Genomic DNA, 13,498 nt, shown 5'->3' with positions numbered 1-13,498 from the left:
ATTCCAAATCAACCTAAATCCACTAAATAAGAATCAATTTTTTAGGAAATCTCATCAACAACAAGAATTAATCAACAAAACTAGAAAACAATAACCAGCAGCATTCCAAATCAACCTAAATCCACTAAACAAGAATTAATTTTTTAGAAAATCTCAGCAACAACAGGAATCAAAATCAATAAAACTAGAAAACAATAACCAGCAGCATTCCAAATCAACCTAAATCCATTAAATAGGAATCAATTTTTCAGAAAATCTCAATAGCAACAACAAGAATCATAATCAACAAAACTAGAAAACAATAACCAGCAACATTCCAAATCAAGCTAAATCCACTAAACAGGAATCAATTTTTCAGGGAATCTCAGCAACAACAGGAATCATAATTAATAAAACTAGAAAATAATAAATAGAAAATATATGAGAATTGAACGTGATACTTACCCCATGTTGCCTTCAGGCCAAATGCGCAACTGTACGATGGTAGGTGGTGGAGGGGCATCAGCTGCTGCCTCACTGCCGTGGTTGAACTCTGAGGGCGTGTCATCCGTCGCTGGACTTGGCATCACCGTGGATGCAGGCTGCTGAGCAGTAGGAGGTGGCATCGTCACTGTGGACGGTAGCACATAGTTGGGATTAGGGACCATGATAAATGGCTGGTCTGCTAAACCCGCAACCTGTGGCGTGACCGGAGTGGTCGGAGTAGAGGGAGAGGATCCAGAAGTCCCAGGGTACCAGAGAAAACTCTCCCTCTACCCCGACCACGACTGCTACCATGACCGGCAGCCTGATTGGGAGCACCTCTTCTTGTCGTCATGTCTGCATGTATCAAAACCAACCGTAACACAGTCAATGAACATCTTTCAAATAATGTTAAACAACTTCGGCAACAATATTCAACAATTCAGTTCAATAATCGAAATACTTTTCAAAGTTAAAGTTCAAAGTTCAAATCAAAATCAAAATAAGAAAAACCAAATCAACAATCAACAAAACTTCAGCATATTCATAAACTCAAATTTAGTCATCTTCAAACACGTATAAAAGTGTAGTCTCCATAGAAAAAATGTTTATTCTTTACATATATTTGATGATGTGTTATCCTATAACAAAAATATTTAACATAATTACTTAATTCGTTTTCATTGGCAGAACAAACAATATAATTAAATATGTCATTAATATTTTAATAGTTATGCATATATAGTTTTTTAAAAACAGTTCAACTAGAGAAACTTTTTTCTAGCTTATATTAATATTTAAATGCACATCTTAAATTACATACTAGAAGAATATCTAACATTTCATTAAAAATAACCTTTACAACTAAAATAAAATATCTAAAATCATAAAGTTTTTTATGGAAATCACCAGAAAAATGATTTAAAATTAAAATAAAATCTTAATAAGTGTAAATGAAAAAAAATGTTAACTCAATATAGAGATTTCAATTAATTCAATATATAAATTTCAATTAACAAAATAAAGTATAATCTAATCGAATTTCAACATGCATCAGCATTAAGCATACAAGCTTCTATTTTTAATATTCGCATTTGAATTTTTTACCTATTATTGCAAAGGCAGAATCGTTTCGAAAAGGAGAAGCTGGACAGTGGCGGTGGTGGTGGCGGTGACGAGCAGACACTAGAGAAGCGAACCTAGGGAGTGGCGGTGGTGGCTCTGTGGTGCGGCACGGTGGTTGCGGTTCGGAGAACGGAAAAGGTTAAAGGTAAAGTGGCAAGGAGAGAAGAGGGAGAAGAAGAAGAACGAAAGGGTCTCAGGGGTGGGTGGGTTGACAGCGACGGAGGGGGCTGCAATGGTGGCAGTGTCGGCAGCGGCAGATGGTGGTTTTGAGGAGGGCAAGGGAGTGGGAAGAAGATGGTGGTTTTGTGAGAGAGGGAATGAATCTGAATGAAGGGAAAGAGGGTTCACGTTTTGAATTTACGTTCCAGTTACCGTCGGATGTGTCTGACAGTCACCAAAACGCATCGTTTCACTAATTGGAGTTACCGTCGGACAAATCCGCCGATATATCCGACGGTAAAGAACGCGCCATTTTATTTTTTGTTTCCCTCTAAATATTACCGGCGGAGTTACCGTCGGATCCCAAAACCTTATGAATTTGGCGACATTACCGCCGGTAAATTCGATGATAATTTTGCCGCTAACGTCCGACGTTAAATCTGACAGTATTCGACGTTTTTTTTGTAGTGTAATGGTCTTTAAGTGATAAGAGTGACTATGAGTAGTTACGATACCTTAAAATATGAATACTTGCACTAGTTTGGAATTAAATTTAGGAAGGCAGATTGCAAAAGAAATTTTATAAAATTGACGTGACTTCGAAATTTAAAAGATTAATGCATAAATTGTAATAGTTATCATTTTAAAATTCTATAAAGTATAAAACATTTTACTTTTGAAATAATAATAATAATACGTGTTATGCATATTTGTTTACATAAAAGATATAATGTTTGATAAATCGCTTGATATATTTTAATATGTTAATGTATAATAACACAATTGTAAATTTATGTGTTGTGACAAAAATTTGGCATAAACGGCATATGTCTAAAAGAATTCAATAGTTAAAGTAAAATATTACATATATATGAAGCATACTACGGAGAAAATAAGAATGAGTTAGATTTGATAAATTATTTTATATTTGGTGTCCAATTTTACTTGAATTTTAAGATTACTTGAAATCTAAATTTATTTGAGATCCAAGATTACTTGAAATGTAAATTTACTTGAAGTCTAAAGTTATATCAATTATCTTAGATTTTTTTTCATGTGAATAGGATTAGTTTCAATAAACTAGAGAAGCTTTCATTGGCTCTTTTTTTATATGGAAGTAAAATGAGTGATATACCATAACACTGTCATTTTTGGTGTTTTTAAAATTGTAGAAAGTACATAAATTGGAGAATCCGATTTCTGTATCTCAACTTTTTAATTTGTTTAACACAAATCAGATGGTCCAATTTCTGTACCTTTTACAAATCGGACGGTCCGATTTCTGTACCTCTAACAAATTGGACGGTTTGATTTCTACTTCTCTAATTAAACGATTTCATATTTGAGAATAACACCCGAACAATTCACATTTCAAAAAAATACCATTACCACTCCAATATCAAAAACAAAAATTCCCTTCTATTCATTCACACACTCATTCTAAAAACTCCTAGTTACACTAGCGTATGGAAACATAAGTCACAATTCCATGTAAGTATTGGAAGACTCTATTTTTTTAGTCATTTTAATTCTATTTTTTCTGTTATTTAAATTCTTTTATTTTAATTCAAATTCTTGTCAATTTTTACACATTTTAATATAAATTTTATAATTTTTAGTTTTTTATTTTTTATACTTATTTTTTCTTACTTCTTACTTTTTATAATTGTTTTTTTTACACTGTTATTGAATAATGATCTCTAAATTCTAAAAACAACCAACAAAAAAAATCATTTACTCTTAAAATTGAGATCAATAATATAAATTTGGTCAATACCTCTTGTTAAAATCTAAAAAGTAAAATTTAAATGAAACATTATGATTGTCTTTTTATTTGATGTATTTTTTTAAACAAATATTCATAAAATAAGTAATTTTATCGTCACATATTGATTGTCAAAAATTATTTTGAGAGGAATAAAGAAAAAATAATAAAACAGTAAAAAATAAAATTAAGGAAAATCCATTAATTTATATCACCTCTTATACCTAAATTATGGTTTTATATTAATAATCTGTATTGTATGCATGTTCAAAATTGAGTCACACTACGTGTTTTTTTATTTTATTTTGTTAGACACTTGTGTTAATTAATTAAATTTGGTTCATTTGGTTCAGTGACTCAATAATCTAGTACCTTGGTTGAGCCAAGTTTAACGGATTTAACTAGCAAATTAACAGTTGCTTGAAAGAGACAGAGGCACATGGTTCTCCGAAATTTCAGAACATGTAATACAAAATTACAAGCTACAACATCCTTCTTATAAATTGAAAAAGAAGGCTTGTCTTTTTTTTTTTTTTTTCTTTCTCTCTCTTTTTCACCTTGAACTCTCAATCGAAAATGTAAGCCCATTCCCCAATCCTTTTCGAACGTTGATATTCACATCCTATAAAGAACACAAATACTTTGCTTAATTGTCATATTTTAGATATAGAATAAATTACTATTTATATCCATAAAAAATATAGAGACTGATAAATGTACTTATATAAGAATAAAATGATAATTATAACTACAAAAAATGACTTTTGTGTGTCAAAAGTACCTTAACGGACCAATTACGTAACTAACGTCTGGGTACTCTTAGCACACGGAGGCTATCTGCCGTGGTTACAATTGTCGTTTTATTTTTATATGAGTACATTTGTCAGCGTCTGTATCTTGTATGAGTACAAATGGTAATTTATTCTTTAGATATAATATTTATTGATATTCGTTTGATACATATGATCTTCATCTGACACACATATTTATCGTGTTCCATTGTGTCTTAATAAAAAATAAAAAATAAATTTTAGATACATCTAAATACCATTACATATTAGCATGTTTAAAAATAATTATTAACAAAAATTTTAGTAAAATCACAATTTAATAATTAAAAAATTATTGAAGGATATTTTAGAAAAAATAATTTATTTATTAAATTTTTTAAAAAATATTTTGATAAAAATATAATTTAATTAATAAAATATAATTTATTAAAGAGTATTTTAATAAGCAAAATTTAATGATAAAAAATAAAAATTTTTGCTAAAGGATATTTTTGTAAAAAATAATTTATTCTTTCTTAAAAAATAGATAAAGTTAACATAAAAAATTTAAAATGGCTTAAAGAGGAGGTTTTTTTTTTAAATTATAAGGGAGGGGATATAAATTTTACAAATAAAAGAGAGAGGAGTGTCATTTTAACATCTCTCAAGAAAAAACAAATTTTTTAAAAAATATTTTGGTAAAAATATAATTTAATTAATAAAAAATAAAGAGTATTTTAGTAAACAAAATTTAATGACAAAAAAATAAAATTTTTGCTAAAGGGTATTTTTGTAGAAAATAATTTATTTTTTAAAAAAAAAATTGATGAAGTTAACATTAGTTAACATAAAAAAATTAAAATAGATTAAAGAGGAGGTTTTTTAAAAATTATAAAAAAAGAGAATGTATATTTTACAAGGTGAGTTCTATGGTGCCTTTGTTATGGTGCCTAAATTGCCTAACTTCCCTCTTAAAGTAAAAAATAAAATGTTTAAAGTAAAATGTAAATCATGTAAAATTTATTAAATATTATTTACTTACCTTCTTTAGTAACTTAGGTACAAAGTAATAGGCACCATAGCATTCACCATTTTACAAACAGACAAAGAAGAAAATGTCATTTTAGTTTCTCTTAGGAGAAGATAGGAGAATAAAATTTTCTCTAAAATAAATTTAATAATAATATATATTATTATTTATTAAAATAAAAATATTTTAAATATTTTATATAATTAAAATAAGAAATTAAAATTAATTAAAATTAATTTATATTTAATATTAATATAATATCTGTACATCATAGTTCACACCTCAAGTCTCATTGATCAATTAAAATATCATAAGAAATCTAAATCACAGAGCATAAAGTTAATGAAAATATCACAAGAAATCTAAAACACAAAACCTCATTGGTTGGTTTCAAGTGACATGGCAAGTGCACATGCTGAAAATTATCTTATCCTTTTCATATCCAAAGAGGCACTTTGCATTATAAATTCACGTGACAAGATATTCATATTTCTCACTATAACCAAATTATAATTGTAATACTCTTGGGTCTTCGCAGAACAAATTACAAGTTCCAAATGGCTCTTCAGGCTGCTTCCTTGGTTCCCGCTTGTTTCTCCATTACTAAAGAGGTTTGCTTCAATTTCTCAGTGCAGATCATCTTATATAATTTTCCCAATTTTTCAGTTCGGAAAATGATGTTCTTTGCGTTTGCAGGGAAAGTCTAGCGCATCACTTAGAGACACCACATTGTTTGGTCTTTCATTTTCAGACACTGTCAAAAGTGACTTAACCTCCTCTGCATTGAGGTCTAAGGTAGTCTCGTACTCTCATCATAAGCTTTTTTGTGTTATTTTTTCTAATATTATGCCATTGAATTTTTTTCAGTTTCCAAAGATATTAGTTACTTTCTCTAGCTCTAATTCTAAATAACTCTTGTTTGAACAAAGTACTACATTAAAAACCCGTATAAGTGTACGTATATACTTAATTTATGTCTAAGTATGTTGATTTTTTAACGCAATGAACAATTATTTAATTGGTTCCGGAGGAAGTATATTGAGAATTGAGATATTTAACTAGAATTATTTAAGAGAGGATATCGATAATATCTTCACTACAATGCCATAATCTAATTTATCTTCAAGAGATTCAAAAGTTGAGAACCCATTGGTTTCTGATTAATCTTGTTGTTCAATGTTCATCATTAAGGATTATAGTAAGCTATAATTTTACCACAATATTTTTGTATTTCCCTGAATCCCTGTCCGTATTCTTGGCCAATTAATTAATTTACTGTTCTGCTTTCTACATCAGAGGGAATTTCACAAAAAGTTTGGAGCAGTGAGAGCTCAGACAGTGGCTACCGAGGCGCCGGCCGTGAAGGCGGCTGCACCAGGTGGCAAGAAAACATTGAGGAAGGGCAGTGTTGTGATCACAGGAGCTTCGTCCGGACTCGGCCTTGCGACTGCTAAGGCATTGGCCGAGACAGGAAAATGGCATGTCGTAATGGCCTGCAGGGACTTCCTAAAAGCCGAAAGAGCCGCGAAATCTGCCGGCATTGCCAAAGAGAACTACTCCATCATGCATTTGGATCTTGCATCTCTTGACAGCATCCGTCAGTTCGTCGATAACTTCAGGCGTTCTGAGAGGCCGTTAGATGTGCTGGTCTGTAATGCTGCAGTTTACTTGCCAACTGCTAAGGAACCTACTTACACAGCCGAAGGATTTGAACTCAGCGTAGGGACTAACCATCTCGGACATTTCCTCCTTTCGCGACTATTGCTCGACGACTTGAACAAATCTGACTATCCATCCAAGCGCATGATCATTGTTGGCTCAATTACAGGTTTGTTGATAAAAATATGTTTTGGTCCGTAACATATGAATTAAGTCCTAATTTTGTTCATAATGTTTAAGTCCTAGTTTTATCTCAAACATTTTACTTTCGTCTTATTTTAGTCATACATTCAAAAGTATTTTTATTTTTTGTCAAAAATATCTTTTGTCCTGTTCAATAATTTTAGTACCCTAATTTTGCATATGATTGAACAGGAAACACGAACACATTGGCGGGAAACGTGCCTCCGAAGGCAAACCTGGGGGACATGAGGGGACTGGCTGGAGGCTTGAATGGGCTGAACACTTCATCCATGATAGATGGCGGAGATTTTGATGGTGCAAAGGCGTATAAGGACAGCAAAGTCTGCAACATGCTCACCATGCAAGAATTCCACCGAAGATACCATGAGGAAACTGGAATCACATTCGCTTCCCTTTACCCTGGTTGCATTGCCACAACTGGCTTGTTTAGAGAGCACATTCCCCTCTTCAGGCTTCTCTTCCCTCCATTCCAAAAGTTCATTACCAAAGGGTTTGTCTCAGAAGATGAGGCAGGAAAGAGACTTGCACAGGTAATAATAATTAAGATTTTGCTATTTACTTGTATCTTAAAGACACATGTTAAAATTATAAGTTGAAAATTTTTATTAAAAATATAAAAATTTAAATTTTTATTATATTTATTTTGTATTTATAAAAATAAATTTAAAAAGTTGAATAGAATTTTTATCTATGACAAATTAGTTTTTAGATTACCGGATTTGGAGATACTATAAAAAAAAATACATGGAGATTATTATAATATAATATCATATAATTGAATGCCACTGTTACTGTATAGGTTGTGAGCGATCCAAGCCTAACGAAGTCAGGTGTATACTGGAGCTGGAACAAGGATTCTGCTTCATTTGAAAACCAGTTGTCGCAGGAGGCTAGCGACGCGGATAAGGCTCGCAAGGTATGGGAGATCAGTGAGAAGCTTGTTGGTTTAGCCTGAAGTTAATGGCAGCGAGCTTCCAAGTTGATTCATTTGGTGCCATTTGCCATGAAGTTGGATAAAATAACATCTAAGAAGAGTGAAATTCCCCTTTTCTGATGAGTTCATTACATGTTTCCGTATCTGCTAACTCCTTTTGCTCGGATGACTTTGCGGCAAAGTGCACATATGTATGAAATTAATGAGAAATGAAATAACAGTGAATCATCATTATTGTAATCAGTGTTATTGCAATCTTCTAACTACTAAAGCTTTATTATAAGGTTTTAGTTAAGGGTATGTATTAAAATCACCATTATTATAAATTTTTCAATTTTTTATTTTAATAAATATTTAAAAATTAAATTTAAAATTTTAATTTTAATTGATAACTTTAACACTTGTCTTTTTTTTTTTAGAATAAAAGACAAATAGGTCTTGAGTTTTTTGTTTGCAAACATTTAAATTACTTAGGATTAAAATATACATTTAACTCTGAATTTTTTGGAATACATAACATTTATATTCTTCCGTAGACTTGGGGTGAAAAACCTAATGGAGTTTGCTGATTTGGAAGGGAGACTGCTAATGTGTTCATTATGATGCTTATGTGGAGATGTAAAGAAAAGTTAGGGACAAATACATTTCTAGAGATATTTGAAGCATCTGAAAATGCCTTTTGAGACAATACACATACTTAAAAATGAGTTGTCCCAAAGATCGAAAGAGTCTTTGAGTTGATCATCCTTTCCTCAACTTCAAAATCAAACAAAATCAACTTTGAAGAAAAACTTTGGTGATTTAGCAAGAAATTTACCGTGTCCCATATTCTTGTATGTTTTAGGCCGATTTTTAATTGTCCACGTAATGCTATCTTCATTTTTGAGTTTCTTTATCCCATATCCACATTGAAATTTAAACAAAAATAAAGACTACTTTAGAATATGTTTGGATTGTCGGTTGTTGGTGAGTGAGCGGACCTCTTGAGTTAGCGTCGAAGGGTGGAGGGTTGGCGCTTTGCGACCTCCTGAGTTGTTGTGGTGTAAAGGGGGAGCCACCTACAAAAAGGACTCCGATGCTCAAGTCGAATTCCGATACTCAAGTCAGAATCTGTATAAATGGCAATAAAGTGAGGGAACTGTGACGTACTCTGTATCTAAGGTGGATCTCACAGGAGCAGATCAGCCTTCCAAAAAGCTTCTTTACCCCCAACTGTCATGTGTCTTGCTGGAAGGGGGAAGGTGTCGGGTCTGCCTCCGGATTCGGACTCGACATGCCCGTCGAGTCGGCCGCTCGGGTCGGAACATTGTGCTAGTTGGGTCGGACCGACAGAATATAAGCATAAAAAAAATTATGAATTAATTGTGTTGAAAAACAAATAAATAGAACTAAAATTCAAGAAGATAAATGATTGAAAAGTAATGCAATACAAGCCACCAAGATCCGCAAGAAAGCTCACTACAACTGGAAACGAAAATTAATGAAATTATTAATATACTCTTAAACTAAATTGTGACATTTGGACAGAGAAGTAACGAGAATTTGATATTGCCTCCAAAATATAAGTTCAAAGAACAAATTTCTAGAGCAATACAATAGTGTTTTTTCGAGAAAAAAAAAAGTCAAAAAACCTCTATTAAATTAATTTTATTCATGCGTAGCAAAATAATCTATTTGTCGTTAATTAGGTTAAACCCATACATAATAAATATAGCTAACTAGTTTGACATGAGGGTGATTTCTCTTTTCAAATTGTAGGTACAAATTATCCTTTGTTTAAACTTTAAGTTATGCAATGACAAGAAGGAGATTTTTTCTGTGAAAAAAAAAGGAGTAAAGTACCAATCCGGTCCCTGTCCATTTCCCAAAATCCTTAACCAAAAACACGTTCCATTACGGTCTCTGACCCTATACTCCGTCTGCCAACCCGGTCCTTCTGCCAGTTTTCCGGCAAAAATTTGACGGAAATTGCTGACGTGTCAGGTTAAAAAATGGACAGGGACCTAGTTGTTTCTAAATTTAAATTGGTTAGGGGTTTATTTGTCCGTATTATTCTTTAAATAATATTTTTTAATTATTTTTTTATTCATTATATTAATATTCTTTTTTTAATAAATAAGTACAAACTAATTAATAAATTATTCAAATTTAAAAATATCATTTATTATAAACCCAAATAAATAATTTTTAAATATATAAATAATAAACATTAAAATTCAATTAATACATTAATAATAATAACCCTATGATATACTATTAGTATTATGATCTAGCTAATTTTTACAATAAAGTGAAAACTAATGAACACATTATTTAATATATAGTAAACTTTTTTTGACTAATAACAAATTTAATTTTTTATCTCTTTAAACTAAATTAATAATTCTATTTGATATCTTTACACTAAAATACACTATGAGTAGGCTACTAATACTAAATGAAATAAAACATAATAGAATTATTAATTTAGTTTAAAGAGATAAAAAATTAAATTTGTTACTAGTAAAAAAAAGTTTACTGTATATCAAATAATGTGTTCATTATTTATAATACTAATAGTATATCATAGGGTTATTATCACCAATGGATCCACTCCTATAGGTGTGGGGGCAAGCGCCCCCACTACAGTTTGAAATTTTATTTAGTAGTATATAATAATAATATTTATTTGCCTCCATTAAATTATTAAATTTGACCACACAATAATTTTTAACTTTCGACACTTGATAATCAATTTGAGAACTTCATATTAGATTTTCATTATAATAATCAATTTTTAAACTTAAATAAGATTGGTGTTCTTTTTTAGAAATCGGCTCAAAAGAATATTATCTATCCATTTGTGTTTCTTCTTTTGAAATTAGCTTTAGTTTTTTTTCATAATAACTACACTAATTGAATGAATTTTTCAACTATGAATATCATCAAGAGCTAATTGTATGAAAGTTGAGTTTTAAATGATTATTTAACGAATAAATGATATTTTTAAATTTGGTTTCATAATAAATGATATTTTTAAATTTGAATAATTTATTAATTAGTTTGTACTTTTTTATTAAAAAAAATATTAATATAATGAATAAAAATATAATTAAAAATATTGTTTAAAGAATAATAAAGACAAATAAACCCCTAACCAATTTAAATTTAGAGACAACTAGGTCCCTGTCCATTTTTTAACCTGACACGTCAGCAATTTCCGTCGAGTTTTCGCCGGAAAACTGACAGAGGGACCGGATTGGCAGACGGAACACAGGATTAAGGACCGTAATGGAACGTGTTTTTGGTTAAGGATTGGTTTATCATTTTGGGAAATGGACAGAGACCGGATTGGTACTTTACTAAAAAAAAAAGTATAATCCAGGCTTGGAAGGATTAAGCAATAAATAAAGATACCAAAAATATAAAGATCGGTTCGTAAATATTAAATTGTAGTAATTGGGACAAATTTAAATATAAGTTTACTTTATGATCATAGCTAATATTATCTTTCTTGCAATAACCTTCGTTTTTATATTGATTTTTTTTTTTGGTCTATTATACTGTTCTTTCTTATTATTGTTATAATTATTATTTCATTTATTTATTATTGCTGTTATTGTTTTCATTAGGGTCATTATTAACGTTCCTGTTATTATTATAAGCCAAAAACAGTCATAACTTGCCTTATTTAACATTTATTAATTGTTGTGACAATTAATTAATACTAAATAAGGTAAGTTCTGGCTGTTTTTTTGTCATACCTAGCATTACCCGAATCATTATTATTGTTATAATTAGTATTAGTATTATTTTGATTATTAAAATTATCATTACTATTATTCTTATTATTATAATTGTTAATGTTATTATAATTGTTTTAAGAGTAATTATCTAAATTAGTCTCTAAAGATTTTAAAAGTGGACATTTTAGTTTCTAAAAAAAATTAATACACAGATCAATCCCTAAAGTTTTACTCCGGCAAACAAATCAGTCCCCGTTCATTTTTTGGTAGAGTAATTACCCAAATCAATCCCAAAAAATTTTAAAAACAAATAATTTAGTTCCCAAGAAAAATTAATATACAGATCAATTCCCAATGTTTTTTTTCTGTTAGACATAACAGTCTTCCGTAAAAAAAAAGTAAAATAAAATTATTATTATTAAAGAGTAAAGTATCGTTTTTGTCCCTAACGTTTGGGGTAAGTCCCAAAGTTGTCCCTAACGTTTCAATCGTCCTATTTAAGTCCCTAACGTTTCAGAATTGACTCAATATTGTCCTGTCGTTAGGGATCCGTTAACACAAAGCTAAGTTAATAATAATAATAATAAAAGTCGACATATAGTAAAAGTAAAATAGATAGGGGACTATTATGTCTGACAGAGAAAAATGTTAGGGATTGATCCGTGTATTAATTTTTTTGGGACTAAAATGTCCGTTTTAAATTCTCTGGGGACTGATTTGGATAATTACTCTGTCGAAAATAATGAACTGTGGACTGATTTGTCTACCGGAGTAAAATCTTAGGGATTGATTTGTGTATTAATTTTTTTTGAAGACTAAAATATCTACTTTTAAAATCTTTGGAGACTAATTTAGGTAATTACTCTAACAATAATAATAATAATAATAAATTGTAAGCCTAATAAGAATGACTCTAATAATGTCAAATTGTAGGCTAATAATATTAGTGTATACCAAAAATATTTTATATGTTATTTTATTATTTTAAATGTGTTAAATATGTAAAATAATAAATAATTAATTTAATTATTAATTATTATATTAATATTTTTATTATTTTTGTTAAATGTGTTAACACATTTTTATTTTCCGCAATAGCCTTCTGTTATTTTATTATTTTTATTTTAATTTAGTGCAATTGAAGGTAGAGAGAGAATGAGAGTTAGAGAGAGAGGGGGTGGGAAACACAGGGAGGGGTAGGCATAGGGAACATGACAAGGATCCAAGGGTTTGGAATCGAGAAGAGTATCGGCGGCTGGAGCATGAATTATTTTCTGTCTTTGTGAGTAATCTGCCGCAGGATATATCGAAGAGGGAATTATTCCATTTGTTCAACTGGACGGGACGAATCAATGATATATATTTATCACGAAAACAAAAAAGTGAAAATATATACATGATTGCTTTCGTGCGATACACAACCAAAGGAGGGGCATTGAAGGCTATTGCGGAAATGAATCATCAGATACTGAGAAGAAAGATTTTATTTGTGGAAGAGGCAAAATACAGAAGAATGTCAGGCGCAGTAACGATAAGCAATATACGCGCGGAGGGGGACAAGCGAAAAACCGCTACATGGCAGCCACGTAGGAAAGTTGCTGAGTCCGAGCCTGAGGCTCCTGGAAATGAGGAGCGAAAACAGGAAAGAGACAAAGATCCGTATGG

General features: G+C 30.5%; 1 protein-coding gene across 1 annotated transcript; it reads left to right on the top strand.

Moving 5' to 3' along the window:
- Positions 1 to 5,705: 5,705 nt before the first annotated feature.
- LOC107630085 (protochlorophyllide reductase, chloroplastic) lies at positions 5,706 to 8,348 on the top strand. The gene is made up of 5 exons (XM_016333118.3): positions 5,706 to 5,922; positions 6,008 to 6,106; positions 6,608 to 7,139; positions 7,346 to 7,704; positions 7,974 to 8,348. The coding sequence occupies exons 1-5, from the start codon at positions 5,869 to 5,871 to the stop codon at positions 8,127 to 8,129; spliced, it is 1,200 nt and encodes a 399-aa protein (XP_016188604.1). The 5' UTR covers positions 5,706 to 5,868; the 3' UTR covers positions 8,130 to 8,348.
- Positions 8,349 to 13,498: the final 5,150 nt, after the last annotated feature.

Source organism: Arachis ipaensis, chromosome B3, assembly GCF_059453495.1.
Source record: "Arachis ipaensis isolate K30076 ecotype BB chromosome B3, ASM5945349v1, whole genome shotgun sequence".
Classification (NCBI taxonomy): domain Eukaryota; kingdom Viridiplantae; phylum Streptophyta; class Magnoliopsida; order Fabales; family Fabaceae; genus Arachis; species Arachis ipaensis.
This window is presented reverse-complemented; position numbering and strand designations above follow the sequence as displayed.